At 38.8% G+C, this 26657-nt stretch overlaps 1 protein-coding gene across 3 annotated transcripts in view; it reads left to right on the plus strand.

Moving 5' to 3' along the window:
* The first annotated feature begins 8401 nt into the window (after window positions 1-8401).
* SPATA16 (spermatogenesis associated 16) overlaps window positions 8402-26657 on the plus strand; it is a 100129-nt gene continuing 81873 nt past the window's right edge. For all 3 annotated transcript variants that reach the window (XM_061452529.1, XM_061452530.1, XM_061452531.1), the window contains exons 1-2: window positions 8402-8522; window positions 26017-26653. In XM_061452529.1, coding sequence (XP_061308513.1) covers window positions 26081-26653 — 573 coding nt within the window. In that variant the 5' untranslated portion in view covers window positions 8402-8522; window positions 26017-26080. The remainder of the gene's footprint in view (window positions 8523-26016; window positions 26654-26657) is intronic.

Below are 26657 nucleotides of genomic sequence, written 5' to 3' on the forward strand. Positions count from 1 at the left end.
AAATTTTTGCAAGGACTTCAAAACATAAAAGACATAAAAATGTAAAGTGAGGAGATAACTAGGTAGGAAGTTCCTTTTTTCTCTGCTTGCTTTCTCTACTTTTTTTTTTTTTTTTTGGTCTGGTTTCTCTTTTTCAGTGGTTAGGATGCTACAGAGGGACTAAGTTACAGATTTACTTTCATGTCCCATCACAGACTTTTTGTGCGACCACAGGCAGATGAGCTATGTCACACTACAGAGAAAGCACAAGTGAGCTGTACTCACTTTACTTCTCTTGAATTAGCCTAGCTTAAGAAAAATAGCCAGCCCTTCAGCATTATTACACCCTTGCAGGTAATGTATTTTTCTATGGATCTGGGATTTCTCAAAGATGTGTTCCATAGTTATTTAAGCTGCAATAAACTGGGTCATTCTACACATTTAATTTTGAAATAATTTTCTGTCCTTTCTGAATACACAAAGGAAATCCCTGAAATGTACTCAAATGGAGCTAGTCTATTTGTTGTAAAGTGCTTGTGTTAGCCGCTTATGAGTAATAATAAGTTCAGCTTTAGTTCACACCCTCTGAGAAACCAGCCAAATCAAATTAACAGCAGCATGCTCATATTCAAAATTTTTCTAGCAGTCAGAACATTATTCAGGGCAGCCCTTGAATCACAACCTGAACTCTCTTTGCAGCAAGACAAGGCTCTTTGAAGGTATCTTAAAATTATTACGAGTGATCAAGAGCAATCAAATTACCATTACTTGCAGAATTACCACTGGTTCCCACGTCTTAGCTAAACATGAGTAATTCAGTATGCCAGCATCACTTATGAGAACTTGGACATAGCTCTAATCAGATTGGGCTTTGGGTTCTCACCTGTATCACTTTATCTCCCACAGTGTCTGTGAGCTGCTCGTAACCTGTGTGTGCACGTACATAGTTGCTTGATACATGCAAATGCCATATCAAGGCTGATAGCTCCCTAACTAACAACTTAATTTTTGCAATTTTAAGATGACTGGAAAGAAGGAAAAACTCCAAATCTTTATGTAATTTGTGGTCAATGAGACAAGTACACGTATATGCTGTATTTATAAGGCAGCTATTGTTACAAATGAAATTTCTTATAAATGTGCCCATGGGATACTTGGGATACTGAGCCTCAGCATCAGTACATTGTACAGGCATGCTGCTCATGCCTGTACAATACATAGCATGTCTATCTGAGAGATATTTGCTCTGTTACTTACCAAGTTTTATGTTCAGGTTATATCTATGACTGGAATATACATTCTGTACAGAAATTTTTAACTGTATACAAAGGGAATGACTTCAAGGATTTGAAATGCATGAAGAATTTTTCTCCTGCATCCATTCCTTCCTGACATTGGCTCAACACTGCAAAGGGAAGTAAAATCCAAACCTGAACAGTAGACCTAAGCAAGCTAGGAAAACTCCTGTACTTAGCTGTGAGATACCAGGAAGAAAACAAGAGAACAGTTCCTTCAGAAGACATTTTTCCTGTGCATTTAGACTTAAAAATCAGTGTTGGGATAGTACCAGATGGGTAGCTTTGTCTGAATACTGTAAGTTCTGCTGGATGATGGATGGGATCCAGAAGGAAAGTCCGAGTGGGCACACTGTCTACTAGCTCAGAGCAGCAGGTTAGGAAATAGTCTGTATCTCCTTTGCTAGACAGCATCCTGGATGAGGTGTTATGTGAGGTACCTGTTAAATGTCCAGCTGTGATTAATGAGGTTGGAGAACAAGCTCTTCAGTTACCAAACCCACCCTTTTAATGCTGAGTCCCGCTGGCTTAGGGGAAAAAATGCAGGCTGACAAACACACATAAAAATCTGCATAGGTTTTTAATTAGGTTGTTCCCTGTTGCTGCTCATTTTTGTGCCAGACACGAGCCCAGTAAGAGCAGAAAATCCCACCATGCTTGTAAATACTCACTGGTAGTCAAATAGGAGCATGACTTTGAGAATCAGAATTTATCACTGAAAAATACTGTTGTTTAATCAACAAAGTAGTTTCAGTTTCCCTGTTAGTATTTGGATTTTTGTAATTTCCACTAAGAATTTAGCAGGCAACATCAAAAGCCTTAGCTTGGGGAATTCATAAGCAGGATATGTTTAATACAATTTCAGATGTATTTGTAGAAGATGCCAAACTTGCTGTAGGAGCTGATAATTTAATTACATTCTTGTTTATGTGATTCATATACCTAATATTCTGAGTACTCTATTAAAAAATAAATACAACTTAATTTTTCATAGGGCATTGCTTTGTTTTGCTATACAAATAAACAGTTGATTACATGGAAGGCACGGCTTTGATTTGCTGTAAAAATTAGGATATCATTGTACTGTGAAATAGCTCTCAAATATAGGTACAGAAAACAGGCTGCATATGCATAAATGCATAAAATCCCCAGGGAAAAATTAACACCATATTTGGGAATTTTATGTTGAATATCACAAATCATATCAAGTCTTGAATACCAGTAGCTTAAATAAAAAAATATTCTCATAAACTATTTATCATACACATTTCTTAAAATGTTAGCGTTCATTTTTGCACCAGATTTAATGCAACTGCCATGAGACTGTTAGGCAAAGTCTCTCTCATATCTCTACACTATATACTGTGATCAACAAAAGTGCTGGTTTTATCATTTTCATAGACAAGATGCAGCTGTAGTTCTGAGGTAGTCAATGAAATTACACCAGTATAAGCAAGAGAATCAGACCCACACTTATTAAGTGCACCTGATTCTCTTGCTCATATTTTATCATAATATACCACTTTATTTTTCTGCAAAAATACAAATATTTCTTTATAGGTTCAGGAGACGCTTAATACATATCGCATGTATCTGATACACAGTGAAAACCAGTTTTATCCTGGACTGACTGCATAATTTAAAATGTATATGCCCTGGGTATCTCTAGAATCTAATGTAAAACAAGTTTGCTGTATTTGTGGATAACGTGAAGGTCAAAAGGATTTTTATAGACATTTTTTTCCTTATTTAAACAGTGTTTCAGTGATCAAATTCTGACAATTGTTAAAACCCTGTATCTACTTGCAACTAAGCAAAATTCTTACAATTTACAATAAATACAGTGGTGGAGCATCATAAACCTGGGTATACAGAAATTTAAGACTTGGGGATCTAAGAAAAAAGAAATCTCTGGCAGAGACAATATTTGTAGATTTTCTATACAAAGCCAAGACCAATCTCCTTTCAGTAGCCTTTGGAAAGCACAAAGAATGCTATGTGTGCCACTCATTGCAAACAGGTAGTAATACTTTTTTATAGTCTTTTAGAACCTATTCCATTCAAACTGGTGTCTCTGCAGAACCCCAGCTGCTATTTTTTGTGGCAGGGAAGAAAGTGAAGTGCAGCAGGTAAGCTGTAAAACCACACACATAGTGAATCAATTCTACACTGACTTGCGCCGTGGAGTGCTGGGAGGAAACTGTCATGGGGAGGCCTAAGCTGAGTTCCAACCACTATGGAATAACTTCACTGTGTTGTAAACCTGCTATGCACAAAAAAAGCAGAGAGGCCAGACATATGTCCCAGATGCACCCATGTCATGGAATTCCTCCTTTGCAAAGTGCCCATTGATGCTGCAGCTGGAATCTGCCCAACTCAGGATGTTTTCATGCTTTAGAAGAAGTGGATGCAAGGGTACAGTTGCAGAAAAAAGGAGCACTATGATGAAGCTGTCCCTTATTGTCCATGAGGCCCTATCAACTAAAAATATTTCTTCCAGCAAATGTCAGAATTTTTTATTTTATTAAAAATTTCAAATGGATTTAGTATGTTTCTATGAATGATTGCTCTTTATTTTCAATTTTCAGATAATCTGAAAGCTATATGTTTATAAAATTTAAAATACCAAAAGTATTTTGGCACTCGGAGAACTTCAGCATCTAAAGCAGCTTGGCTTTTGTTTGCTCTGCATATTTTCCCATCCTTTACTCCTTATCAGAGTGGACAGGCAATGCTACCAGGATGCAGGGGTGACATCTGGCTTATGCACAGGGCAGCTGACAATAAAAAAGGCAATATAGCAATATATTTGGCATATGTGGATTTTTCCCAGTGCTGTATTGTTGGTTCAGCTTTACAGAATGATGATTTTGTATTTACTTTCAAAAAGCTAGAATTATCTCAAAGTTATTTAGCCATTAAATTTCCTCAGTACATATATGCATACACAGATAATGTAACTAGGAGACAATGAAAAGAATAGCACAGCTTGATTTCTTATTTCATTTGTTGCATTGTTTCAAGTTCTCTTCTTGGAGGAAGATGTGTGTCTAATAGGTTCAGTTGGAATATACACAGCTAATGATGTACATTGCTAATGTACAAAACAGATTTCCTATTACAAGGAGTCTTAGACAATAAACATATAATGAATCTGCAAGTAATTTCTCACTGAAAGCTAACAGTTCCAAAGTCCTTGACCTAAGTGTGGGATTACTTTCGTCGAGATGGCCAAAGTCATCATAAGAATATGAATTGAAAAATGAGAAAACAGCTATATCAGTATGAACAGAAAACTATTCAGACTCATGAAGGCAGTCTACAGTAAAATCAGCCAAGGTTATCACCAGATGTTTCTTGTCCCACTTGCCACCACTTGATTGAATTGTAATTAATTCAGCTGAAAAGCCTCTGTGAGAACTGTGTTTTCAGCACAATATCAAGCTTGGTTTCAAATACCAGAAATCATTTCTGATTTCTTAAAACATCCCAGACAAATGTGAAGCTCTGCAGTTAAAGCCAGAAAGTACTTTTAGAAATTGCACTTAAAGAGCATTAAAGGAATATTTTCAAAGTAGTTATCATTAAAGCTAGAGCTCTGGGGTTCAGAAACTTATGCATGTATAGCATGAAGTCTTAGTGCCTTATTCAGTAAATTATTTGCCCCAGACCATACTGCAACTTCAGAGGTACAACAGAAATTTTAACTTGGGCTTCTGCAGCAAACCATAGTAGTATTTATCCAGTCAGCCATACATAACATGAATAAACAAAAATATCAATATTTCCCAAGGTATTTTATAGCTCACCCTCCATTTTTTTTATGGCATATCAGGCCAAAGACCTACTATATTCTTGTTGTGAAGAAAGATGCTTTTAATTATTTAAAGTCTGAGGTCTATTTAAAAATTAATCTCATTAAAGTTAGATATTCGCAGGTAAGAAGTTAAGTCATAAATAAAACTGAACATATTTTATCTTAATATACCACTTTATTTATCTGCAATATTTGCAGAAAGAACATGTTGAAATGCACTTCTGAACTACTCTGAACCTGACTCTTTACAACACAAGACAAAATGAAATACGTTAAATATTATGTTTCTGGTCTTCAGAGGCATTGACCAGCAAAGCCTATATTTAACTCCAGGTAGAATTGTGTTCAGCATGTCTGAAAATTTGCCCAAAATTAAAGATAAGTGCTTTTATGTGGGTAACATCAGTTTAAGTACCAGCCACAAATTATATAGTGATAGTTCTTCCCACTGGAAAATCATCTTTTGAATTGTTTTAAAACAAAAGCACAGACCAATGTCAGCCCTCTTACAAGCTGCATAGTAATGTGAGGAGGGGAAGAAAAGATTTATTTGGAATCTTCTAATTGACCTCAGTGGAATTGGGCCTGGACCCATTAAAACATTAATGAAAAGCAGTTATGGAGCATGAATAGTACTCAACCTAAAACATTAATGTCTAGGTAATATTAAAAGTAATTTGTTTAAAATTTGCTGGGGGGGGGGGGGGGGGGGGGGGGGAGGAGCAGGACCCTGGCTACATTAACAACTAAATTCCTTCAACTTCCGGTTAGTAATTTTTATCATTATATTTTAAACAGTTACAGAGAAAGAAGTTCATGTTTTTCCCCTTGCTTCTCCTACCGCAGCACTGGCTCGAGAGTTAGTAGTACTCCTCATTTTCATCTCAGTCCTGCATTATCCTGATTTTTAGACTAATGTGCCAACATATCACAGCTTCATCCTTTCTCAGGACTGGTGTAGGCAGTAACAGGTATTAAAACAAATAAGCCTCCAAAATGAATGTGTTTTGCAAGGAGTAAGCATAAGGGTATCCAAAGCCAGAGGGTATGTTCACAATAAGGGGATTCAATTCCAGCATGTCACAAAATATTCTCCATTACCACAGCATGGCAGAAACCTTTTCTTAATGCTATGACAGATGTTTTAAACACACCATTTACTCAGAGTTATTGGATATGGGAACATACAAATCTACCAATAATGCAAGAGCCTATGTTTTATGAAGGGCATAGCTACCAGAGAGGCAACTGCTTCCCCAAGGATTTAGCAGTGGCTTTCCAGATAGTTTTTAGTGCAAACAAAAGCTGCCATTACTGTATGATCTCTAGCTTACAAGTACCTGCATGGAAATCCTCTAGCAAAAGTTAACCCAGTTATCAATAGGAAATTGCAAGTTATAAATTAAAAGCAAACAAACAGATTGGTAGGAAACATTTGTGACCCTCCCTGTGTAGTACATTTTCTCTAGTTTTCCAAGCATTGACTTCTCCTGTGGTCCTTTACCATTTATTTCCAGAATCTCTCAAAATGAACAATAGCCATATGCATATTTACCTTTGAACACATGAATGTTGCATTGCATCTCTTCAAAGGTGGAAGGGCCACGTAGTCATCCTAGAACTATGAGAGACATACTTTCAATAAATGATGTAGCAGCCCAGCTTTTGACCAGAAAAAATGTGGAAAAGTATGTGATGCTAATGTGCATTTTCTCTGCTGCTCTCAGAGGCACATAGCAGCAGTGTGAGTCACAAGACCCTTGACAGCTCCTCTCCAAAGGCTGCCCATGCTGGAAGTCAGTGTCTTGCCATTTGTCCCAGCTACACCCCAAAGCCCTCCCCTGCCTGCCTTTGACTACCTGCAATTTTTCATGAAAGCATTTAAAACAAGCCATTTTGGAAACAAAAAGTAAAGCATTTTGTTTTGAGAACTTTGTTTCAATGTCTCATGAAAGGTGTGGTCTCAACATCTCTTGCACTTGTATTTAATTTGCACACCCTCCTTGGGCTGCGTCTTACGGAGACCATGTCAGCCTGTTTCTCAGACTAGTCAAATTTTAATCAAACACAACTACTTTCTTTCCTTGCTTATTTTCCGGAAAAAGAAAACAAAAAATGCTGGGATCTCTATTTTTAGGGAAGAAACAAAATCTCTCTTTTTCAAGTAGTCCTACTTAATTTTTTTAAGGTCTCTTCCTAGTGAGGAATCTTTGATGTAGTCAGCAAGACGATTCTTCTGCCTGGAAGACCAACTGATATATAGTCAAACAGAGAGCAGAGAAAAAAACCCACTCTTGTATGTCACTGGACTCTTAATTTATTTTATTAGCCTTAAAGACTAAAACTCTCTGCACAGTAGAAATTTCAAAAGATCTAAAAATTCTATATTTTCTCCTGATGTGACTTTTCTAAACCTGAAGTTTTACTTTTTGTGAATATTTTTAACCACCACAAACTTTTTTAGGCTTTTTCTTACATTTACCCTTTGTCAAGGAAGGAAGAAAGAAGCAAACCTGTGAATCAGATCCCATATGCATAATCACACAACTATACGAACTAATCGCATCCATAAAAAGCATTCAGTTCAAACATTGCTGTATAGGGAATTCTTAGCCTTAAAAATTATGTTGTTTGGACTGGCAACTTTGAACACATCTTATAAGCAATCCATCTGCTCTAGTATTTATTTTTTCTTTTTTTTAACTTAAATCAGGGGACATGAGCAACCTGACAGCGTCTCCAATAAGCCTGCTGATTACTTCACTTTTTGTAATTCTCACTTCTCTTTTTGTCTCACACTTCTGTTATACTAAAATGCACATTGTTAAAATACTTTAAAAAATTGATCAGAACTTGATTGCCAGCTAGGAAATTTGGAGTAGTAATCTCAACAAAATTTATAATGAGCTTCAAATTTATTACTCCATACAGAGACGTCATGCATCAAAAATTACGCAAGTTGGGTGGGACAGACCTGCCACTTAGAGTCCTAGGAGGATTCATTTATAGCACAGATTTGACAGCTTTTTTTTAGACACCAAGTCATGGCCTAGCCAAGCCGTGGCTCACCATGCGGGTGGAGGGGTGGTGGCAGGCAGTGTGGTGGCTGGGGATGAGGAGTGATGAGGGACATGGGGTACACCGGCCTACATCCCTGGCACTCCCCCTGTAGCAGGGGACACTAAGTGGTGGGGACACAGAGATGCTGGGGACGTTGGGTTGTAAGGATGTAGGAAAAAACAGGAGCACGGAGGAACACGGGCTGGTGAAGACACAGGGATGCCAGGGACAGCAGGCAGTTAGGACATGGGGAAGGGCGGGGCACCAGCTGGTGGGGTCTCCAAGGACACCTGGAATGTTGTCTTTTGAACATTCCGCTTGGCAGCTACGGAGGGTGAGAGGCAAGGGAGAGAGCTGGAGAGAGCTGGCTGGTGAGAAAGCTGCCTGTTTCTATGCCATGCACAGAGGGGATCTAGGTGGGACCTGGGTTATCACATATGGAATGCTTCCCTTTGAGGAGTAACAGGATATTAATAGTTTGCTTTTCCTGAGCTGGCTGCAACTTTAGTACTCACAGTGGGGACAGTCCTGAGAGGGAAAGGAGGACTCCTGGCCCTCACAGAGGAAACCCACCTCTAAATCTCCTCCTCCATTCATGTTTAAGGGAGTGTGGACTAACAAGGCGTCAGCGTTTCATTTTCTTCACCTCACTCAAATTTAAAGTCTTGGCACTCTTCGGAGACTGCAATGCATTTCTTCCAGTCATCTCTGGTCTCACCTACCCCAAATCCCTTCTTTCATTTTACCACCTAGTAGCAGCCTTTATTTCTTGGCCACCTCCACTTGGGGATCTTGTCTGTCTATATAGATTTTTTTAAGCACTTGTCTCAACTGCTCTCCTGTCTCTCTCCATCCAGAGGTTTTTTCCTCTCCCATTAGAAAATTAAGTTAAAAAGAAAAAATAATAATCTTGAAGATTTAGGTGGAGAAAGGTCTTCCCCTTTTTTATTTCAGTTTTGTTTCTATTTTGCATCTTCCTTCCTTCTTATTTCATTCTGACTACAGCATTTGGTTTTCTGAGGGAAAAGACTTAATTATTGTTTATCTAGCTCTCCCTGGATCCTATCTCCAAATTACTGCATCATCAACAACCCACTGAATAGACACTAGGAAAATTCACATGAGGGAGAGACACTGTGAATACTCTCTCTGCAGGGAATGCTTCGATCAGAGCTTGTATGCTGTTAGAAAACAGACAGCCTAGCCTAGGTCCAGGTAACTTGGTTTCATTAGTTCTACTCATCATCCAACTACTTGTTTTACATTCGTATTATTTTTCTGTATTTCTCTATTTCCTCCTCAGATCTTCAATGCTTCTCCCTAATACTGAATCCCTAACCATTTCCATTTTATTTCTCTCCACCATTTTGTTGCTTTAGCCTTGCTGCACTTTTCCCCACAATTCTGCACATCCAGCAGGCCAGAAAGTGCGGATGGGAGGCAATGGTTCATTTGTCTGGTTTCATCTCAACCGCATAACCGAAGTACAGAAATTTAGATGCCATATCTAAGTGGCACCTGGGGAGGCAAATGTGTAGAGGAAATAATAAGCTACTGAAGAGGTGAAAAAAACAAACAAAATATCCTGGCCTGAAAGTAAGTTTATTCATTTCTCTGCAAAACAACTATTATTTGCAATATGACACATCTGTTCTGAGATTTTGTATCTTAGTTACTTGATTAATTGTGCAGATTTTGCTTTGTGCTCCTTATTCACTTGTTTCCCAACGGTCATGGGATTCTTTAGCACTCACTGCCTAAGAGAATAGCTTGACACTGAAATGGGACTGTTTTCTGTGAGTCCAATCATTTTCTACTCTACTTCAAAGTGCTTGTTAAACCCTTGTGGTATTTCAAATTGTGATCATAACTTCAGTGCATCTTTTTCCACCAGCTCTGTCCTGTGGCCTGCAATTAGAAGGTTTTTGTCTGAGTTAGAAGCAGCAAAGGCTTCATATTTAACTGCATTTTTCAAATTCATTTGCAGAATTTCTTTAGAAAGTGAGGTTAACAAGTTGCTCTGATGTGTGCTCAGCAATTTAGTCTCTTGACACATTAATAAGGACCTTCCTTAAAACCCTTTTCTAAACCTATTTTAGAACTTTTTTTTCTTTTATCACATACATAAGTGGAGCTCAGGTCCTGATGAGCATAAATATACCTCCTTCAGTGGTACAGGATGGGAATAAGCCTCTGCTTACATTCAGTCATCTGAGATGCAAGTGATAGAAGAGTTGCGGGGATATAGATTTCCTTTCTGGTATTATATACAAGTAAGACACCTTTGAGCAGGTTCAGTTTCTTGTTTCCAAAACACGGGGCTGAAGGTATTCACAAGAAGGTGAGGAAGAGCTGAGCTGGAATTACTAAGCTGGGGCATGTTGTAAAGCATTTAGGACTGACTGCATCAGGGACAGCCATGCAAAACCTTTGGGTGCTTGTACTCACATGCTCCAACAAGCTCAAGAGCCTTGACTGAGCCAGTGTTTCGCTTCCCAAGTACATCCCCAATAGGGGCGTTCTTCAAGCACTCCCTAGGCAACTACAGTTGCGCTGAGCTGGCTCAGTGCCATTTTGTAATGGGACTTAGGAAAGGCAACTGCAGGAACCCTGAAAGTGAGAAGCTAATCTGCCATGGGTTACCTGTATGTCCCTGGAATCCACTTCTCTGTGCCTCATTCCCATATCCCAATTTTGCCACAAAGGATATGTCTTTAAAAATGTATTTTACAATGAATACGTAGAAGTATAATAGAATCCTGATCTCAGATGGCACCATTTAATTTTGTTATAATAATAGTAATAAATGTACTAAGCACAAACAATGTGCTCAATGTAGAAATAGATTTAATATACTGAACTGGATTTTGAAATTGGTTATCCATGAATGGACATCCATTCTTGTTCAGATCAGAAGAGACATCTCAGATGGTACTTTGGAAGATGATAGAATACCTGTCATCCTCATAGCAGGATAAAATAGAGAAGGAACATTAGATTTCCACTCCAAGCCTGTGAAAAGAATTTTTTTTTCTGATACTTGGATGTTATTTCATTATATTTCCTTTTCTTCATTTAATTTAATATTATGTTCCAATATATTTATCCAAATGCATCTGTTTTATACTTAGGGAAATACAATCTGAAAAGAAAATTTAACTTGTTCCAGTAAAGTTAAAAGAATGGAAGACAACTAATTTTAACATATTGCCACTTAATGCCATCTTGTTTGCTGATAAAATACATGGTAAAGTGTTTTCAGTAATCACTTCTTGAAACAAAACAGAGCTTTTCTAGCTAATGAATAGAGATACATTTATTTATAGGACATTCATCATTCTAGTTCCTTTGTGTTTCACAGATATTAGTAAGTTGATCCATGTGGTACTCAAAAGAAGCAAAGTCTTATAGCTCCATGAGGCACAGACATCTCATGATCTACCCACACTTACAGAAAGATGCATGTAAAGTATAATTAGAATGAAAAAAAAGCACCAAAAACTTGCTCTTATTACAACCAGTAACCGAACTTTACTAATAAAAAACTCCCTCTGTCATTCAGTCTTGCTAACTTTAAACATTAAACATCCTCAGGCAGGCAACCAGGAGCACTTGATAAAAATGGGGGGTGAAGGGAAAAGGGTTTGGGTTTTTTTGGTTATTATTTTTACAAATACATTCTTTGACTTCTTTCCTTTTATTTCCTGAGCCTTTACATGATACATGAGTTATTTTTCCAAGCCTTTTCCTGCAGCCATGAAGGCTAGAGAAATTATTTTAAAATAACATTGAAATTGTCATCTAATTGCATACCTTCTAGAAGCTGAGTTGTCAGCAGCCTGCTAAATAAAATGAGGTCTGTTGTATTTCAGGGTGGCCTTACTGTCATAGAACCAGTAAATGAAGTATTTCAATAGGTACATTCCCTTTGTGGTGCCTGCTCCTTAAAAGGTCATTAACTGTATCTGTGAAAATTGGTGGCAGTGCCAGGACATCCATAACTAAACTTGCAAAACTATTTAGGAAATACGGATTAAATATTGTGCTAATAGTATTCAAATATGACCACTGACAAACTTTAATCTCCAGACACATGTAAAAGTGAGACCTTTGAAGTGTTTTGCGTACATTTATCTTTGCTCTAGCAAATTCATTTGAGGTTTTACCAACTGATTGAAATGGTAAGTAAGGCCAACAATGAGCAAACTCCATGTATTGTTGCTGTTTTGAAAGCAAAATCAATGTAAAATGTTTTGCTGCAGTCCATATTTCTTCATTATAAATATAAACCCTAGCTCTGCAACTGCTTGTTTGCATGTCTAATGTTATGCGACTCAGTAAGACTACTCACTCCTATAAAATTAAGATGCTGCATGTGTGCGTTTGCAGGACTGTGACCATGAGGAGCACTTGCTCAATGTAATAACTACCAGTTGAAAAACAAAATAAAAATCAACTCTAATTGTGCCCATTTAAAGTCAAACATTGAAAAATAGTTTAAATATGGTATTTCAGGATGGAAATCTTATAAAAAGTCTGAAGATTTTAGGATTCTGTTAGCTCTTTAGACCCTCTGTAACGAGGCTATTACATAGCATTGTTCAGATTGATGCTGAGATAATGCAGCTGCAAGAGCAGCTGCAGCAAGAATTTACAGAAGCCAGGATCCAAACCAGAACCTGCTCAAAGTCACTGCCTTTAGCTTTCTATTGTCAGGATATTTCCCCCGCTTATTTATTAGCTTAATTCCAACATCATCTGTAATGGTGCCTTGCTGGGAATAAGTGAGGGTTAAAGCTTTAATGGCTTCACTTAGCCCCACAAATGAAAAATTTGGAATTTACTGCCTTCTACAAACCAGAAACACACTGACAGAAGCAAATGCTGGTTTTTCATAATGAAGAGTTCAAAGTTAGTTGACATCAAGACAGTAACAGCCAAGAAGAAAAATAGCATCAAAAAGGAGGAAAAGTACTTCACAGTCAGGTATACAGTGTGTGAGAGTATCTTCATGCTTCTAGTACTTAAAAAGACATTTTTGCTCCTCAGCAGGAGCTGATGAACCTGTGGGCTGCCTCCGCAACACATTTGCCTGTCATGTGGCTTGCAGGCAGGTTTGGAGGAAGGTTCAAGTCCAGCACCCAGCCTTATGCTTTCTTTTTCATGACATGCAGGGGGTGACAGGAATTAATTGCAGCAGCAGAGTGCTGGGCCACGGGTAAACCCAGATTTTGGTAGTCCCAAAGGCATTACAATCCTCACCCCATTTCCTAACCCTAAAATTTGGTGATGGTAACTGACACCTTGGTTCTTGTTGGTTCTTTCACGGACAGGATGATATTAGGTAAAAACGATTTTAAATAATTTTGAAAGAAAGCTTTACATAACTTAAATCCAACATTAATAAGTCTCATCACTCAGTCTTTCATAACCATCGCATAAAACCTTCAGAATAATAGTTCACAGGGAGATTTACAATAACAGATTATACATGGAAACAAACATCATAATTCACCTCTCAAATCTGAATGTACAATAGCCTGTTAATTCAATGGATTCAGTTACTGGCCTAAAGTGACCTGTACTCAGGACAAAAAAGCAATTGTAAAAATCTGCTCCTCTTTAAATTTAAATTTTAGAGCTAGAAGAACACCTTGGATGATCTCTACTAATGGCAAAGTTCATAACATGATGTTTGCATCCCACATGTAGCCATACCAAATACTTTGTGTTCCTAACGGCAAAATCAACTGGATGAAAAGAACTGATACAGTTTTCTTTCAACTCACTTAACGTGTTCAGTCTCCTAACTGCAAGTTGATATTCAGGTTGCAATATCTTGCATCTATTGGAGTTTTGCAGAATTTTATAGGAAGGACATAAAACATTAGAGTAATATAACTTAAAGGTTACACAAGCATGGGCTACAGAATCAGCAACAGCTCTAGTCCCATTGCAGTTTATAGGAAATAAAGGCAAGAACCAACCACACATTTAGTAAAATGACCATAACAATGTTAGAATCAACTGCTGGATCAGACTTTTTTGTTGGTTTTCCAGTCACTCACAACTGCCACTGGATTTCCCTTGGCTATCCATGATCTTACAGAGTTGTGTTGTTGCATAGAACCATGTCAAAGACCATGTTCCCTCACGCATCCTGAATAGGTGTAGTGGTTTAAACCCAGTCAGGTAACTCGTTCACTCACTTCCCCCCCTTTCTTTCCCTCCCCCCTACTCCCGGAGGGATGGAGAGGAGAATCAAAAGAATGCAACTCCCACGGGTTGAGATAAGAACAGTTTAGTAACTAAGGTATAACACAAATCACTACTGCTACCACCAATGATAATAATGATAAAGGAAATAACAAGGGAAGAGAATACAACACCTCAGCACCAGCCGACCGATAACTTGCCCCCCCCAGCCCCGACCAAGCACCGACCGATACCTCCTCCAACCCTGCAGTCTCCCAGCCCTTCCGGCTAACTCCCAGTTACATCCTGGGCATGACGTGCTGTGGTATGGAATAGCTCTTTGGTCAGTTTGGGTCAGGTGTCCTGTCTCTGCTTCCTCCCAGCTTCCCCTCCTCCCTGGCAGAGCATGAGGCTCACAAAGTCCTTGGCCAAACCAAAACATCTCTATCAGCTCTGCTCCCGAGCTGAAAGTCAAAACACTGCACTGCACCAGCTACCAAGGAGGAGAAACATGACTGCTACTGCTGAACCCAGGACAATAGGAAATTCGTACCTACAGAATTTATGCCATGTACCTTTCTATTCATCAAGGGAAGGAAGGAAAATTTCCTTGCTGTTCTTGTGGCACTTCAAGGTTAAAATCCATAGCAACAAAATAATGCATCAAAGGTAATAAACATTCACAGAGGTTAAAACAATTGTGTAAAGGGCAATTTCTTCACTGGAAAATTAAGACACCCAAACTAAAAGAAGAAATTAAAACCAGAAACCATACTAAGAAACTAACAGCTGTCAAGGTAAAAGAACTGCCTTGAATGTTAATCTGAGATATTTCAGCCAGGTCTTTTTCACAACCTTTTCTTTCCTGCTGACTTTATGTTACAGCTCTATTGCCTGTACAAAGTTGCTGAATTGAAGTTCTGCCTGTCTGCAGCTCTCATCTGTGCATGCTTTAGCTCTCAGTTGTTAGTGAATTCACTTCAGCTGCCACTTTTAAACGATAGCATGTCAAATTACAAAGCAATTAGGGTAAAATGCATAGCTGTAATACACAGGTTTAAAAAAATCCAGAAACCCTACCTCTAAATTTTCTAGGTTTGTAACGATGACTTTGGAAATAATTAAATATCTATTAATTAATATAGTTCCCAAATTACTGACATGTGCTTAATATGGTGTCGTTTTTTTACTTTCCATCTTTCTCTTTTTCCTGCCTCTCAGGCTTTTTTTGCCGAGGAATATTTAAAGTTTATTATTCCACACTGTAAGGAACGGAAGAAGCATAACTTGAGTATTTGCTAAAGCGGCTACTGAAATAGAACATAGATAGATAAGCTACCCACATTCTTTATTGTGTATTCTGACCCTGAATTTTTGCTCTTTCTGTCTAGCATTACTAAGGAAAAACTGTATCTAACATGAAATCCCTTGGAGGTATTCATTAATATAAGGCAACTGTAGTGATTGTATGAAGGAGTCTAGAGGATGGCTCAATGATAGCTGCCACCATTGTGCTCTGAATCAGGAGCCAAAGAGGGGCGGATGCACACCTATGCATAACTCATTTAATATCTCTGCTTAACATCTCTGCATCCCAGTGGGACTCATAATATTTAATTACATATCTAATGGGAAATTCATCCCCACCCTGCGAGTTATTGTGCTTCCTCAATTTCTCTTGCATTGTAGAAGCACAGCACTTCACAGGACTGGTCCTGCCATGAAAATTAATTAGTTTATGCCTGAACAGGGCTTTCAACACACAGATCATTCTGTATGACAAAGTAGTACTAGATAACAAACTAAGTTATTCAATTGAATTATGGAGCCATGAGAAAATTATTGTCTCTTATTTTTAGTCAAGCAGACTCCAAGCCAGATTAGGCCCTGAGGATGATGCTTTGGATATTTCAACAGGTTTTATTGCCACCAGAAAAGTTTCACCTTCTTCTTGCTCCTACACTTTTCACTGCTGTATACATAATCCACTCAATAAAGCCAGTTCTTGCCTTCATTGAACAGTAATTGTTAAGATAGCTTGTTGAAGGTAAATAGTGAGCCTTGCTGGTTTGGAAACAAACTTCTCCACCTTGTTTGGTTTGGGTTTGTTTTTTTTTTTATAAACATTCTTTTTAACCATCACTCACTGCAGGGATACCTGAATTTAGAAACAGCTCTGCAAGTCAGAGAAAATTAAGCACCAGTAGTTCTGCATTTCTTTTCATAGCATCAGAAAAAATCTCAGGTTAGATTTCATATGCATGAATGCTTCAGTGCCCTACCACCAGTTATCAGACTCTTTATTAGCCTGCATAACCCAAGCAGAATAATTTCAATATTGTCTTTAAGAGTCACTTGGACAGGAGCTTCAAGACAAATTGTACTGCACGAGTCATAGAAATTCAATAGCTAACTTGGCAAAAGAGAGCTTAGTTTTGTTTGATGAGGTATAGAGGTATATTTTTTGCATGGTCTTCCTTGCAAAGATGAATTTCTGATCACAGTAACCCATTTGTAGTCAAAAGGGTCATCAGCTTCCATCTTTCCAGACTATTATCATTCTAGACAATATATTTGGGACAGATCAGTGTTAATCTATACCAGTGAAAGATCTGGACTGGGTCTTCAAGATTTCTCATTTCTCATTTAGGCTGTGGTCTCCATGGTCCCCTGCTGCAAGAGCTTCTTTATTACCAGAAGAGTGGGAAGGACTTGTCAGCACCCGTTATCTGCTCCCTTGTTCCCTCACACTGCATTGTACTCTATTGCTTGTACACTTTTTCTTCCATTTATTGCTCTTACATTGGAAATCAGATACAACAGTCATAAAGAACAACAGCACCAAAGAAATAAAAGCCACAACAATAAAAGATGAGAAAAAGAAATTCCAGTTGATGACATTTACCTGGGGCAATTCTCCCTACAGAGAAGTGGAGCAATATGGAAGGAAATTCAAAAGGAAGACAGCCCTCAGTCCACTAAAATTAACTTTGCATCTTGATATGATGGCCTTTTAAATATGTTCAAAGTTTCTCAGAGCCTACTTGCTGACTTCCTTTTCTTCTTCCCTGCATTCTCATGCCTTCCTTTTCTCCCTATTGCTCCTTTTGGTTGACTTTGATTTTGGGGAGGGTTTTTTTGTTATTATTAGAGCAAGAATTAGGCACACAAAGAAAGATATTAGATTTTTTACTAAGCGTTCAGTAAAATTAATGACTTACAAAGCTCTAGCACTGATTTTCCAAGTTTCTGTGGCTCCCAGCTTCATCCTACTTACATCGTCTAACCAAAAGGAAGGATTGCTACCAAAGATGCCTTTGATCAAGTGGGGTGGTCCTGGTTAGGAGCTTGGATATCACAACCAACTTTTTACCATATGAAACATCTTACAAGAGGTAGCAGTGGAGTCTTGCATTTGGTGAACAGAAATACAAACAGGTAGTTTGTATACAAACTACCATACAAACATAGAACTACCATACAAAATGGTAGTTCTAATCTAACACCTATCTTTTCAATTCACATGAGTTAATGAGCAGAACTGAGGGGACTCTAAGAGGATGCTGATCCTGGGGTGGTGACCAGCAATTAGGGTTGGGTTCAATCATGGTAATCTGCTTGTCTGGTATAGCTAGAGCAAGAAAAGGATCTGTATCCTCAGCCACATCTCTGTCACAATGTGTTTGACCTAAGTGCCCTGCAAGGTGTCAGGAACCTTCTTTACTCTGGATCTGGCAGCTGATACGTTTTGTGTACTGCACAATTGGTAATGGAAGTCGTTACAGGTTTGCTAACATTCCCTTTAGGTCTGGGCTTTCCTAGGGCCTGGTCCCATAGGAACATGGTTATTTTGTGAAGTAAAAGAGAGCTTTCTCTGTACCGTGAGCTTTCACTGAATTCCTGCCTTATACTGGAGGCAGGGCTGCCCAGAGCAGTTTGGAGATTCAGACCTCTTCATAGTATGTTGGCAGATCTAATCAAGCCCACAGCAGAGTCTGCAAAAAAACCTCCAAAACCAAAACTTGCCCCTCTGCGCTTGTTCTTTACAAGTACTCAGGTCTCACCATTTCAAAGCAATCTTTTCAGAAAATCGATAGTTCTTCATCTCCTTCAGAACGAGAGCAAGTAGGACACTTGGACGTTTGCTTTGTAATCTCTTCAAAAATTGCCTTCTTGTCTTCCCAACAGAATTAGGAAATATTGCAGTACTAAAAAAAAAAAAACCCCTCAAGTTTTTTCAGCACAAAGTCTCAGTTGTAGTACCAATCTTTGCATTCCTTTTCATTTAGGGATTACCCTAAGCTTACTGGTCTGTTTATACCTTAGGCACACACATACATCCTTGTTCCTCACACAGAGAAATTATTTGTTTTCACAAGTCCACTTTTCAGGAGGCTGCTGTAGAAACCTTTAACATTTTAAAATTTCCGTTTTCTCTCCCTCTTTCCTCTCAGTGGCCCTTTAGCTAGGAAAATGAACCACTCTGCTCCCGGAGTGCTGAGCTGCCGAATCCAATCAAGGAAGGCTGGCCAGGCTTCACATCCCTGTCAGACACAGCATTGACCTTTTTTTTCCTAATTGACAATGCGGGGCTTTGTGCTAATAGGATGACATCATTAAGCAGAGCTGAAATGCTTTCCCTGCTGTCTCTTTTGTCTCTCAGTATTTTTCTCCCACACTTAGAGGAAGTATTTGACTAGGAGGGAGTGTAAGGAAGACAGTTACACAGTGCCTAAAAAGCAGCAAGAAAACATCCTCAATTTCTCTTCATTTTTCCTTAGTCACACTTGTTTCCAACCACATATCCTGAGCCCTCACTGTGTACTGAATCTTCCTTTTTCTTCTTCCAGGTTGTTATCACTGATGCTGCTTTTCTGTATTTTGCGTTGCCTCACTGTCCTGAGATACGCTGCTGGGGATAGTCTAGTTTCTTCTTGACTTTGAATTATAATTGTAGTTGTTAGTCTAATGTCCTTTTATTTTAATCTTATTCCTCTCATTTTAATAAAACAGCTTGTTAAAAAGATCCTTGTGCATCTCTACAGCAATAAATGGTTAATTGAGATGCCCAATTTTGTGTTAAAATGTTGGCAATTAACTTTCGTTGCGATATTAAAATATTTAAGGTTTTAAAATAAAACATGGAGGGGAATAATACATGTAGGAAGTACATATGGAAGGGAAGAAGCCCCAGTGAAATGGAAAATATTAAGAGCTTTGTTTCAGCTGTCTTGTGAAATTGGCTCACCTATTTCAGTGAGTACTATAACCTCTTAAGGATGCTGCCTTAAAGCTTTAAAAAAATTGCCTTAATGCTCCTTAAGCATGCAGCCTTGGCCAAGCCAACAAAGCAAATGGAGACGTGATGGGCTTTCCCTGGAGAAGATAGAAAAAGCAGGAGCTTCCCAGTTCTGCCTATCCTCCTTTTCCCCTCTCCCACGGCTGACATATGGCATACATTTCCAGCCTGCTTCAGTGCCTAATGAAATGGAGTAACTCAGATCCCAGGTACTTCTGTGAATCTGTTTACCCTAGCTGTTTCAGTCTGCACAGTAATGCAACAGCAGCTAAGGAGAGTATTGATCAGCTGGGAGAAGCAGCCTCTTAAATCACTCAGGCTAGCTCTACAGGACCATGGGTGCCTATAGCCTTACTTCAAGAAACGCAAGCAGGAATGATAAGATAGACAAAACATAGAGTGAAGAAGGGAAAAGGTTCAGGTGGGAGAGGAAGCAGATCCCATTACTATTCAACACATTCACAGTTGGCAGGAATAGGGATTTATCTATTTTTCTTTTTGCCCAATCAACACACAGCTGTGTCATAGAAGACTCCTGGATTCCTGGACTCATGACAGGGAACTTCATGTTATTCTTTAATATGACACCTTTCCTTTCTGCATTTAAGTACTGTTCAAGAAGGCAATAACCACCATGCTATTAACATACCTTGTGAAGATTTTCTTGATTATTTTAACTGTATTTCCTAATCTTTTTTTTTTGCATGTTATCCCTAGAGACATGTTAAGCATTTTTAACCAGGATGTGTTTGTCATATTTACCTTCAACTTTAGTTAAATTCCATAAGCTATTGTGAATAATAGAAGGAATTGTAGTTGTGCTACTTTGAATAACAGTAAGCTTAAGCTGTTTTTGCATCAGTGCCTAGTAAACTAGCCATCTTATAGCTGTGAACAGTAATTGATACAGTTTAATATTTCTCTTATGCCTATAGCCTAACGAGATTAGTGCTAAGCAAGTTTCAGCTTCAAAGAACAATTAGGAAATTAGGATAGCATACTTAAATCCCTGCAAACTATTATTAAAAAAAAAAAGCCAGACCATCACACCATTCACCTTGCCAAATTTCAGCTCAGAGCCCAATTTTTTTTTTTTTTTTTTTTTTATGAACAGGTTAAATACAGTGAGTGAAAACAGTGTTTAGAGCGGAAATGCTGACAAAAACTTTACTGCAGCCATATGAACAATGCAGCTGTAATAATAGAAAGTATGCCCTTACCACAGCAAGAAAAACGTAAGGAGTTCTGAATTTGCACTGAATGAGCCATTACTTACGTCTATCACAAAGAAATAGCGGTGCTGAAAAAAAAAAAGAAAAAAAGGATATATTAAGGGTCGTTCCCCCTCCTTTACCCAAAAGAAAACTAAAACTAAAAAGATCAGATGTGACTCAGGCTTTCAAACAATAAAAATAGCAAGATAAAAGAACTAGGTTGCTTCATTGCCTAAAGAAATGGTTAGAATCTTAAAAAGTCTGAAACCTGATTGTGAGAGATTCACTTTATGGGCTGCTAAGAAGGTTCTGACCTTCATCATCAATAGATTGTCTGAGCCTTTGTGGTATTCAGCAGTAAAGGAAGTGCTTAAAAAGTCATCCCTCTGAAAGATGGACTGGAAAAATCTCCAGTTCAGATCTCAGCCTGGCTGTTGTCACTGCACATGCTCATTCAGAAAGTCTGCCTGTAAATCTAATACAGATAAATTTTGCTTCATTTCTAAGTGATAAAACCAGAGCATCCTCACCTTAGAGATGGATCAGGATCTCTAGAATTCAATATAGGTGAAATCACTATAGAGGAGGGCAGCTAATGACCTATCTGTTTTGAGGCTCTGGATGTGCTTTGTGTAGTACTATATTTCTCTGTCTGTACTAGAGGACATTGAAGGAGTGGGATAACACTTTTACAAGTACCAGTGATATAATTTTCTTACACTCACTCTATGGTTTTGGATGCAGTTTTTCCTGTTCCAACATTTGCACTGAAATGAACTGTAGCAGATGACTGCCCTGTGATTTCAAATGGCCTTCTAGGACAGGAGAACTGTTATAGATTAAAGAGTTCAGTTCCTACAACTTTCTGGAAAAGTCTCATCACTGTCTAAGTAGTACACCAACACAGCAGTTGTCAGGATATGGATCTTCTAGCAGGGTGAATTAGCCACAGTGGTGTATCAGGCTAATACAATGACATAGCTGCTGGTACACAAATGAGCTCACTGAAAGACAAATGGGGTATCTTTGCACAAAATGCATCTGTGTTGCAGATACAGTCATACCCTAGCTGAAAAATGTTGTGATGTTATCCTCTAGAAACCATACAAGCATTGAACATTCACAGCAGAGAGCATAAAATACAGATGGACCACTAATGACAGCAGATGAGGTACAGCCAGACTATCCTGAACGAGGCAGCTTGTACCTTATCCTGCAAAGGAAGCAAAAACAAAACAAAACAGTGACAAGAGAAATCTCTGCCAGTTCTGGTCAGGGTTGAGAGGGAGAGAATTACTGCTGTCTCCAGATCTGATGTCTAATGTCTTGAGTTTTAGCAAGGAATTTATGCAGTGTGTTCAATGTCAGAGCACAAGTCCACTTGGACTGCTGTCAAATGGTCCACGTAAGGAACCTGCTTCAGAGTAAGAAACATAATCATTGAGTCTTCTTTCTGCTTCCTAGCTGCTGTACCATTCCCCTGGACCTCCAAACCATGCAAGGGTATGACCCCGCAGGCCAACACTGCGGAATCCCTCTTTGAAATTGTATCTTCCTCCATAGTCTTGCCACAAAAGGCGACTGTGACCCTCAAACAGCAGCTTGTGCTGTTTACCGAAAGATTTTACTGAAACTGGGAAACAGAACTTGTTCTGAAGCACAGTCTTACAGAATTCATGACCCAAAGAGCTAGTAACAACATTATAATGGTCCGGTTTCAAGGCAGCTTAATCCCCTCAGAGAACTACTAGAATTTCATCTCTCCTGTCTCTACACTTCAGTGCTGAATGTAGCTCAGTGGTTCTGCCTTGGTATATGTAGATTTAGGAAGATAGCACTGAAGTCTTAAGTGTATTGAAAGGTTTTACCTCATAACCATAAGGGCAGAAGCTTTTTTGGTTAAAATCAAAGTTTAAATTCTGAAATAAAAAGGGCTCATCAAAGAATTGGCAAAGAATATAAGAACTAGGTGCCAGATGAAATCCCTGTGTGATTTATCAGCAGGTTCTTCTCTAATCTGGTGTAAGATAATACGAGTAGGTGTTGAAAGCAGAATAAAACTAGATACAGAACAAAAAGCATAAGTAACAGGGTTCATAAGACTATGCACATAAGGAAATTTACATTATGTAGTAGGCAGGTTGCTCTCCCCAAGGTTTACTGAGATATATTGGGAAATAATAGACAAAGCCAGATTTTAAAAGATAAATTATCTTATGTTTCTTTTGCATCTATTTTTATTCTCTATGTGAAGAGATGTGGTTTCCTTACCAACAGGCCAAACAAAATACTTATCTGTAGTAGCTGGTAGTGCCATGGACAGACATCTCTTAGCAAAAATTAACCCTCAAATATACAGAAAGCTGAACTTGCTTAGAACTGATCAGGAAGATCATTCCTGAGAGCTCACAAATTTAGAGTAGTTTAGTTAGTTACTGTAGCACTAAATTGTCTCATCTATATTCCTCTGCATAGTGATTCATTAGAAGCACTTTACAGTAAATGCTTCCAAAATAAAACCAGACATTTTAACCAAAGTCTCAGGAAAATACTTAACTGACAAAGATAATGATTTTCTAAAAGCTTTTCCCTGGAAGTGTGGTGGTTTTTTTTATTGAGGCAGTGATTAAAGTGAGCCTGCCTGAGTTATAATGTGCTTCCATTGCACAACCCAGAGTCATGTTAATCAGCCTGAATACCTAAAAATACAGTAGAAGCCGTAAAAATCCACTTAATACAGCAAAGTTCATTTTAGGTGCTGGTCCACCAGAGAAATGTCCATATGTGATAAAAAATTATCGGTCGTATTTCACAGTTTGTGCTCTGCTTTTTTTTTATTCCATGGCAAATTATTTTTAGATTCTTAAGACAGTCTCGTGGCAAAAAGTTTGGTCCATTTCCCAATTTCCCATTTATGCTGATATCAACCCTGCTTCAGATAGAGGACTTTGACTTTGTTAGCTTTCTGGTGAGGAGAAGACAGCCAATTGTATTTCGGGCTGCATTCAAAGAAGCATGACCAGTAGGAAGAGGGAGGTGATTCTGCCCCTTTGCTCTGCTCTGGTGAAACTCCACCTGGAGTACTGCGTCCAGCTTTGGAGTCCTCAGTACAGGAAAGATATGGACCTGTTGGAGACGGTCCAAAGGAGGGCCACAAAAATGATCAGAGGGATGGATCATCTCTTCTAGGACAAAAAGCTGAGAGAGTTGGGGTTTGAGGTTGTTCAGCCTGGAACAGAGAAGATTCCGGGGAGACCTTATTGCAACCCATCAGTTCTTAAAAGGGGCCTTATGAGAAAGATGGGGAGATAATTTTTAACAGGATCTGTTGCAAAAGGACAAGGTTTTAAACTAAAAGATGGAAGACTCTGACTGGATGTGAGGAAGAAAATTTTTACAGTAATGGTGGTAAAATATTGGCACAGGTTGCCCAGAGAAGTGATAGATGCACCATCCCTGGAGATATTTCAAGGCCAGGCTGGTTGTGGTTCTGGGCAACCTGATCTAGTTGAAGATGTCCCTGCTCATTGCAGGGGGGGTTGGACTAGATGACCTTTGAAGGCTCCTTCCAATCCAACTGTTCCATGATTCTAATTCTGCTTGAGGGCTCCTTAGTACTATACAGCTGCTTAGAGGAAAATTCCTATAAACTTGTATATGACGTAGATACTTAAATCTCATTTTCTAAAGTTCTATAGGACCTTCACTGAACGGGCCACCCAAAAGGCTGTGAAAGTCCTGTGTTCTCCCTCCAGAACATGGTATAGCCATACACTGCAGGGCCACACGGAGGTCCATAACAGGTCCCAGTTATGTTGGCATGACATGGCACTAAGATCATCAGGCTCATCCCCTCAGCTGGGGCTAGGGCTGGCTGGAGTATCTGCTTTGCTGCACAGTGAAGATAAATCATAATTTCCTAAATTACCTATTGCCAAAGCCAGCACTGAAAAACACAGCTTCCAATCTTTAGGCTGTGCTATGGTTTGTTTTAAAAGGGATTGAATGTCTTACAAACAGGTAAAATTGCTGCCAGATGCAAGTACATTAGCTTTTTCCAGCTGCTTTACTGCTGCCATTCAAAATAATCTGCTATAAATATGATTCCTTTGAGCTCTATCCTGACAAGCGCGGGCACTATCTGGGGGAAGAGCCAGTGGTTTTCTATCTCCACTGAACTCAGTAGGAGTTGTGATTTCTCAGCGCATTGCTGAAAAAGTCTGCTGAAATTACCTTAAATGACACAATTATCCCCTCACCTCTTGCTCATTCTCTTGCAGTCATGGAAGGAGGAATAAGTTTCTCCACAGGCAGCTGTGCTGCAGTAAAGTTTTCAGCCTGGAGGGGGTGAACAAATGTCAGAATCAACAAGTTCCTTCCTTCTGGGCTGGTGACAGTCCTGACTGCAATCTGGTTTAGCCGGGGAAGAGGTGCGAAACATGGCAGAGATCTGAAACCCTATTTATGAGTTTACAATGCCAATTAAGTCACCTTCCCTATTGTATAGGAACTAGTGTTGAGAATAGGCTTATGAACTTGATTCTGCACCTTATTTGACAAGTTTGAAACCATTACTGGCTCCCTAAACTGAGAATTAGGGTGTTAAATCTTAGGGGAGGGATGCTTTTTAGCAGCAACACTTCAGGGTCCCTTGTAAACAGCGCAATAAGAAATGGCTTTGAAAGCCAAATCCAGATCTGAATTTGGCTCAAATACAGCTGGGACCCCACTTGGAGCTCATGTCCCTCTGGAATATATTCACTCTACCCAATTTTTTTAATATCCTTCTCTGACCTCAGTAACTGTGCTTACCAGCTCTCAAAGATCAGAACACAGTGATTTTTTTTCCACTGTGTAACAACATACCACACAAATCAATCAGTCACAGGGTTTTGGTTGTTTTTCTTTTGCTTAAAAGCCAGGTTTTCCCTTCTTGTTGCAGATATAAAACTGGAACACCGACGTTATTTTGCAGTTTAAGGGACTTAAACTTTTACACAGGAAAGAGAAAGTAATTACAGCTCGTCTAATATTTTATGTACTAACTGTTGAAGAGTTTCCTTCTTTCATAATAGTGCCCACAATAGTGGAGAAGGCATTAGCATTTTTGGCTTTGGAACATTTGAGTATTCTTAACTTTTCTACATTTTCTCCTAGGACTCTTTCTTTGCTCAAGTTATGGCATCATAAAGCAGCATTGACTTCCAAAAAAATTTTAAGCATGAATGGCAAGAATGAAACCTCTCAGCAGACGCATAGTAGTAAGCAGTTAAATGTAGCAGCAAACAAATTGAATGATATTCCAGCAGCACTACAAGAGGACAAAAATCATCTTGGAGGTGCAGCAGCAGAAAATATAATGGAGAGAATAAAAATGGCAGAAAGAAAGAATAAAAACCAGAACAATGATGTAGAGAGAGCAAGCCATAAACAGAAATCAGAAAATAATGAAAAACTGGCTGTGCAAACAGAAGAAACAATGTTAGAGACTGGGAATCCATTAATGTTAACAGCTCTGTCTCATATTCCTCTGAAAAGCCTAAGTGACATAGAAACGAAGCTGGTCTACGTTGATGAGGATAACATTTTCCTTGAGTTTGATGAGCCTATGGTGTTTAACAGCAGACAATCAGGGTATCATGATTCTGCACAAGCACATGCTCTGAACCCACCTGACAGCAGCACTTTGCCCCACATCAACAAACAGCTTCAGATGACCCTCCTGGAAGCCAGCACTTGCTACAAACAGAAGAACTATGCAGCAGCAGTGGAGCAGTTATCAACAGCAATGGAGGTAT

The sequence above is a fragment of the Pezoporus flaviventris genome, unplaced genomic scaffold (genome assembly GCF_033815535.1).
Source record: "Pezoporus flaviventris isolate CSIRO_AGI_PZ_B2104156 unplaced genomic scaffold, CSIRO_AGI_Pfla_v1 ptg000013l, whole genome shotgun sequence".
Lineage (NCBI taxonomy): Eukaryota > Metazoa > Chordata > Aves > Psittaciformes > Psittacidae > Pezoporus > Pezoporus flaviventris.